Source organism: Chiloscyllium plagiosum, chromosome 17 (assembly GCF_004010195.1).
Source record: "Chiloscyllium plagiosum isolate BGI_BamShark_2017 chromosome 17, ASM401019v2, whole genome shotgun sequence".
In the NCBI taxonomy this organism is placed as follows: domain Eukaryota; kingdom Metazoa; phylum Chordata; class Chondrichthyes; order Orectolobiformes; family Hemiscylliidae; genus Chiloscyllium; species Chiloscyllium plagiosum.
Window position 1 is genome coordinate 11,503,065 of NC_057726.1, and position 7,708 is coordinate 11,510,772.

General features: G+C 43.0%; 1 protein-coding gene across 3 annotated transcripts in view; it reads left to right on the plus strand.

Annotated features, from left to right (window-relative positions):
- The window catches only part of LOC122558221 (hypoxanthine-guanine phosphoribosyltransferase-like), a 90,610-nt gene that overhangs the window by 41,691 nt on the left and 41,211 nt on the right, over positions 1-7,708 (plus strand). Inside the window, exon 9 of one of the 3 annotated variants that reach the window (XM_043706555.1) lies at positions 2,964-4,533. The exons of the other annotated variants lie outside the window; for them this stretch is intronic. Coding sequence (XP_043562490.1) covers positions 2,964-3,011 — 48 coding nt within the window. The 3' untranslated portion in view covers positions 3,012-4,533. Of the gene's footprint in view, positions 1-2,963; positions 4,534-7,708 lie in introns of those variants that run through there. 3 annotated transcript variants of the gene reach the window in all.

The following is a 7,708-nucleotide window of genomic DNA, read 5'->3' on the forward strand; positions in this document are numbered from 1 at the left end:
TTGAACTCCATCTGCCACTCTTCAGCCCAGCTCTGCATCATATCTAAGTCCCTTTGCAGCCGACAGCCCTCCTCACTATCCACAACTCCACCAATCTTCGTATCGTCTGCAAATTTACTGACCCACCCTTCGACTCCCTCATCCAAGTCATTAATAAAAATTACAAACAGCAGAGGACCCAGAACTGATCCCTGCGGAACTCCACTTGTAACTGGGCTCCAGGCTGAAACATGATTGACTGGCAGTAGCAGCAGCACTCCACAGTGGAGGTTACCCAGAATTGCAGGCTTCATTGTACCCTTGGAACCAGACAAGTGAGGGGCAACAGGCAGTGGTGACCTGCCCACATGGTGGGGGATTGGCGTTGGGTGTGGGACAGAGAGAGGGAGACAAGGGTGGTAGCATTTTGGTTTCTAAATTTTTTAGAGGGAGGAAGAAGGAGAGATACTATTGTCTGAGTTGTGACCTGTAATCTGCAAAGAGGCAGCCTCCGAACATTGTGACTCCTTCCTTTCTACACTCTTCATACTTTGCAAACAAAAAAAAACAAACAGGGAGGGCTTTTTTACTCTCTTGTTCCCACTAATTATGGGGTGGACAGGGAAATCTTGCAGTCAGGTTAAGCGTTTAAAGAACTCTGTTGACCTGACACAATTTAATAGCAAATTCTGGGTGAGCTGTTGATTTCAGTGTTTATCCACCCTCTGGGTGTGTGTGTGTGGGAAGCTGATGGGCTGGGTGTCCACTGTTTTATGTGAGGAGGGGACACAAAACTCATCCAACTGGAGCATGCAGTATTCAGGATATAGCTACAAGTCACATAGTCACACAGCACAAAGCACATCCTTTGGCCCAACTCATCATGCCAACCTGGTTTCCTGAACTGAACTACTGCTTTTGGCCAGCATTTGGCGCATAGCCCTCTAAACCTTTCCTATCCATGTACCAATGCAAATGTGTTTTGTGTTATAATTTTACCTACCTCGGTCTTTCCATATGTGCACCACCCTCTGTGTGAAAAGGTTTCCCCTTGGGTTCCTTTTAAATCTTTCCACCCTCACCTTAAATCTATGCCCTCTAGTTTTGCACTTCCTTACCCTTGGGGGAAAAAGTCATTAGCTATTCACCCTATCCATGCCCCTCATGATTTTATTAATTATGAGGTCATCCCTCAGCCTCCTACACTCCAGGGAAGAAAGTCCCAGTCTCTCCTATAAGTCCCCCTCCAGAATCTTGAACTTGGATGGGAAGATGAATTTCGAGAATTCTTTTTGACAGTCATTAGCTGCTGCTGCTGATAATCAGTCACTCAAAAGGCGTGACCTACTCTGCTCTGCACCCATCACCTCTTCTCCCCCTCTACCTGCTGGGAATGACCGCTTCTGTCAGCTGGAGTTCTTACTGAGGCAGCCGCTTGCGAAACCAAGACCATTCTTGCAATCCAGCAGAAAACACATCATTGCTGCTGCTGCTTTCTGGCTCCAACTCTGAGGCATGGTGGATTTTCATTTGCCTTTCCCTCAATCTGCCTCTCGGCGGGTGGGAGGTTATCGCAGCAACTCAGACAGGAAATGGGCTATCGCTGTGACACATGGTGTGGCTGAGGCTGAGGCTGATCTGGATCTAGTCTGTCTAATTGAGATGAGTCACTATCATTATTCAACAGTTTTGTTTTCCTATCTCCTTCCAGTAGATCATTTGTAATTGAGAAGATTCTGTTTTACTTTACAGGGTTTAAAAGGTAGGCTGAATGGTACAATCTTCAGAGAAGTCTCATTTAGACAGTAACCCTATCCCCCAGAAGATAGTACTGCAAGTATCTCGGAGATATTTTTCAGGTAGTGGTGAAAAATGGGTAGGAAAAACAAGGGTAGGGCTTATCAATTAACGGTAAGGGCTTGGGTAGTGTTGTATAAGAGGGACCTCGTGATGCAGGTACGTAACTCTCTTTTTTTTAAAGTTTGCATCACATACAGACACTTGCTTTCATTGCTCAGTCCTTTGAGGATAGGAGTTGGGAAGTCATGTTGAGGTTGTGCAAGACATTGGTGAGGCCACTTCTGGAATACTGTGCTTCATTCTGGTTGCCCAGTTATAGGAAGGATATTATTAAGCTAGAGAGGGTTCAGAAGAGACTTACTAGGGTGTTGCCAGGTATGGAAGGTTTGTGTCATAAAGACTGGATCGGATGGGACTTTTTTCACTGGAGCGTAGGAGGTTGAAAGGCGATCTATGAAACAATGAGAGGTATAGATAGAGTTAACGGCATTTGTCTTTTCTGTAGGATGGAGGATTAAGGTGAGTGGAGAGAGATTCAAAAAAAGACATGACAAGCCAATTTTTTGTTTTTAGCGGGTGGTTCGTGTGTGGAATGAACTTCCCGAGGAAGGGTTGGATGCAGGTACAATTACAATATTTAAAAGACATTTGCTTAGATACATGCCGAACATAATTCCAAACTAAACCAGTCCAACTTGGCTGCTGCTGGCCCATGTCCCTCTAAACCTTTCCTATTCATGTTTCCATCCAAACGTCTTTAAAACGTAATTGTACTCCCATCCACCATGTCCTCAGGAATTTCATTCCACACCCGAAACTGTTTTAAAAAATAATTTGCCCTTTTTTTTAAGTTTCCTTCCTCTCACCTTACCAATATGCCCCCTGAGTCTCTCAATCCCCAATCCTAGCGAAAAAGAATATGATTAACTCTATCTGTACCCTTTATTATTTTAGAAACCATTGTCACTTTACTGCTTGTGGGGGTTTGTGCACTGATTTGGTTCTCTCATCCTTCACAAAAGTGACCACACTTCTAAACGTCTTTCTTTCTAGTTACACCTGTTCACCAAAACATTAAAACAGTTGAGTGTAATGGTGAATATAAGCAAAAAGATTAATGTTGACCTTTTTTAATTAGCAAAACTGTGCCTGTGTCACTTTAAACCTTTTTTTTTCTTTCAAAGCATATTTGTGTGATCAGCGAAAGAGGAAGACAAAAGTACAAGGTGTGAAGATGCAGAGGACATGTTTGCAATAATGTGAATATTCTGACAAGGAACAGATCATTGTAGATGCTGAAACATCCCTACCCCTTCGATCAGTTGTTTTATATAGAAAATAGGCAATGGAATGTGTGCAGAAAGGAATGTACATAGCTGCACATATGTCAGATTATTTACTATTTTTGTATTGTCTGATGGAAAGGGTTAATTTTTTATATTTGAAATGTGCTGTAAAGTTATAATTTTTCCTCCTGGAAACATTGAGAGCAAACAGAAATATTTTTGTATTCAGATGTTTTGTTTATATATGTGCAAATGAGCATAAGGCAGTGTCAGAATCAAATCTGCAGCATCTGTGCTCCATGTTTCACACCAGGCAGTGGTGAACAGTTGGGGAGTCAGTGGCCCAATCTTGTAAAACTGGGCAGCACTACTCATGAATAAGCATTGTCAGAGTGGGCAGGTGGGCTCCATTTGCCAAGCCTACCCAACAAAGTTGGAGATGGGTTGATGGGATTGGGAGTGTACTGAGCGAGGGCCAGTTGCTTCGAATAGGGCTACACCGGTGATAAATCCAGAATGGCTTTGGTGGGCCACCAATCAGTAGTTGAAAACAACAACCAATTCTTCCAAAGGCTGGGGGTGTTAAAAACTAGTGGCATGAAATGTATTCCTAGCAAATCCAATTCCTATTGACTTCAATGGGGCAGTGCACCAGACTGAATAGAAAATGACAGATTCACTACAAAGCTGTTTTCATCTGTTGGTGCAGACTAGTTTTATAAGGTGTCCATCTCTCTGCAGCTCAGTTTGCAAATGAATTTGGGATTCTGTTTTGTGAGCAATAAGTGGGTGTCTTTCTCCCTCCCTCAGGGCCATGTCCCTCTGCAAAGGTGCACATCCCAGTCCCATGGTGCTGTGGCTTAGTGATATTTCTAATGACCAGGTCAAGGGGAGTTCTGGGGGTGGAAAGGCAAAGACACTACAAGGCAGCAGAGCCTTATGAATAACAGATTGAGGTGCTATTTTGGCAGATTTCTTTTTTTTATCCCATCGCTTGATAGAAAATAGGAACCCATCTACACCAATTTTCTTCTGCCAAAGTGGCAGCAAGAAATGAAGAATTCCAAACCCCCTTCTGATAGGATTTCAATCTCATTTTATTTCTATCCATCTACCGTTAGTGGGCTTTTTCCTGCTTTTATGTGGCTTGGTCATTGTGGCTATCATCTGCTGAGCATGTAAATGTGTTGGCATGCTCTTTGTGTGCAGTTTTGCCAGATTGGCTTCCCACCAACATTTTAACATTAGGGGATGTGCTGCTTGCATCTTTGCCTTGTAAATATTGCATTTAAGAGCACAAGCTAGAGTACTCAGAGCTGAGTGCATGGTGTGGGATATACTTTTCAGTACATTTGCCATTTCAATGTCAGCCTACACCATTTGGTTATTAATGTATCTTTCTCTTTATTTATTTTTCTGTGAATGTAAGATATGGATGTATTAGCAATAAACCAAACTTGGCAAGATACTTGACTGGCTCAAAGGGTTGTCTGCAATGACCGACATTGCTTTGTACACACTATTTTTATTCATACACTGGATGTGGGCATCACTGACTATGCCAGCCTTTTAACTTAAAAGGTGTTAGTGAAACAGATGGCTTTTAGAACAAAGGGCCAGCTCTTTATTCCAGATTTTACTGAATCCAATTTCACCATCTGCCCTGGTGGGATTTGAACCCAATTCCCCAGAGCATTGGCCTGGAACATTAGTTCAGTGACTGGCACAAGGGAGGCAATGGTATATCGGTAATCAACCTGTGTGGCTACTAAAGGAACGGAGTGCCTGACAATCTTTGGTACAGTGGTCATTCTAATAATCCTGGGTGTTAGATTGGTGGTTTTGACTAAGCAGTTTTCGAGACAGAGGAATATTGAATGGCATCAGATCCACTTTTGTTTTAAATCTGAAAGAATCAAAATTGTATGGTCAATGCCCATTGGCTTATGGGGGGGTTGATAAATCTGCAAGTGAATACAAGTCAGCAAAAAAGTGGAAACTTCAAAAATCGGAGCAGGAGTAGGCCATTCAACTCTTTGAGGTACTCCACCATTTAATGTGATCATGGCTGGTCGCCTAACTCAATATATTTTTGAATTATCTGCAAACATGCTGATTGTACTATCTACACTCCCATCCCTGACATTAATGTACATAACAAAGAGCAAATGTCCCAGCACCGATCACTGAGGTACAATGTTGGTCACAGGCTTCCAATCACAAACACCACCTCCATCATTACCCTTAGCATCCTATTTCGATGTCAAATTACCTTTGATCCCATGTATTCTTACCTTTCGGACCAGCTTTCCATGTGGGATCTTGTCAAAGGCCTTTCTAAAGTCCACGTAAACCACATCAACTGCACTATTGAGTCACCTTTCTTTTAGAAAACACTCAATTAGTGAGACAGGATGTCCCTCCAACAAATCCATGCTGACTAACACTGATCAATCCCTACCCTTCCAGAATTTTTCCAATGATTTCCCCCATCACTGACATCAGCTGGTATTTCCTGGCCTATCCCGACAGCACTTTTTGAACAAAGAAACCACATTAGCTAATGTCCAGACAGTTGGCACTTCACCTGTGACCAATGAAGTATTAACTAGCCCCACCAACACCCCAGCAATCTCTCCTCTTGCCTCCCATAGCAGACTGGGATACATTTCATCAGGTCTGGTGGCATCTGTGGAGAGAAATTGGAGTTAACATTTCTGGTCCAGTGACCCTCACAACTGATTTCTCTCCACAGATGACCGACCTACTGAGTTTTTCCAGTATTTTTTTTTTGCTTCTGATTTCCAGCATCTGCAGTTCTTTTGGTGTTTTACATCTTATCAGAACCTGGGGTTTTATGCACCTTTCTGTCTGCTTAAAACATCTAATACCTCCTCCTTATTAATCTTAATATGCTCGAGAATGTCACCATTCCAACTGATATTCCTGGCTACAATGTTGTTCTCCCTGTGTGAATACAGATTAAATACATCCTTTTAAGACCTCGCCATGTGCACTGGTTCACGTGCAGGTTCTTCCTTTGGTTTCTAATAGGTCCCACTCTTTCCCTGATTGTTTAGGTGTTCCCCACTGACTTATGTACGTACACCAGTGAATTTGTGATGTTACTAATGACTGACCATTTTGCCTTGAGTTGGTAATTTATGAAAATAGTAATGGTTCCTTCAGCTGCTCGGTCCCAATCCTCTGGAATTCTTTCCCCAAACCTCCACCTGTCTGTCAATCTTTTTGCTCCTTTTCAAGATGTTCCTGAAAACCTATTCCTTTGACCAAGCTGTCAGTCACATGTCCTATTGTCGTCTCCATTCGATGAGGCCATGTCAATTTTTTTTTTTATCTGATTATGTTGACGTGAAGCACGTTTTACCAGCACATAAGTAAACATCCCAGTGTGTTGCTAAAACACAGTCCCATTTTGTTGAACCTCTTCATCTTGCACTCTTCAGAACGTTTGCAACATTTTTATACTATAAGGTGATTGGTGGAGATGTTGCCTTGGTAAAGTTAGATGATTACTGACAGTTAATGGCTAGCTTTGTTTAAATTTAAACCAGGTACGTTGACTCTGGTCAAAGTATTGCTCTGAGGAATGAAGCGCACCTACTTGTTGAGTTGACATCAAGGGCCAAAAGGCCTGTACTGCGCTGTCAAGTTCTATGGTTTAGAGCTTTGAATGCATAGCCAAGGGAGGAGGGTGGGGATGGCATAGGTCTCACTTCAAAGAAGTACTAGTGGAGCCAATGTAGTTAGTTTGGAAATGCCAAGGGGAGGGTGGAGTTGTCTATGACAAATTGTGATGCCAGTTCAACAATTAGTGTATTTCAATTCTTTAACTTTTCTAGTTAATGATTATGCTTGAGAAAAACTTCTGACTCCACTGGATGCCATTCCCACGGCTTCAGTCGTGTCAGGCATTCTGTATGGTCCCAGTGGGCAACAAGAGCCTATACTGCTCCAATGACTCTCTGGCCATTGGAATATCCACGTCAATACTGTCGATGTCAGCCAACAGGTATGGCTATCAAGCAATAACCTACATCTTATTGAAGAGGAGAATCACAGTTGGTAGCAGGGAGGGGAAAGTGAGGACTGCAGATCAGAATCGAGAGTGTGGTGCTGGAAAAAACACAGCAGGTCAGGCAGCATCTGAGCAGCAGGAGAATCGACATTTCAGGCATAAGCCCTTCATCAGAAAAGGTATCAGCCTGCTACCCCAACCGTAAGTTGCCATGGTTTAGAATCCTAAAGTCCAATTGACATCAATGTTCCATCTAAAGGGGATTACAAATGATTTTCTGCCTTTGTTGAGGTCTGTCAACATTTCAAGATGGTGATGTTTGTGGCGCCTGACACTGTTGTTCCAAGTATCTGAGAGAAATGCAGAACTTGCTTTGAGTATTACAATTACTTGGCTCTGGTCATAGCACACCATTTAACATCACAGCAGTGGCACTCTGAGTGCCATTCCTGAGTCTTGCACCAGCTCCAGTTCAGTGCCACTGCCCGGGAACTGCACCAGCTCCAGTCTAGTGACATTCCTGAGTCATGCATCAGTTCCAGTACAGTGCCATTCTGTGGGAACTGCACCAGCTCCTGTGCAGCACCATTCCCTGAGAACCACA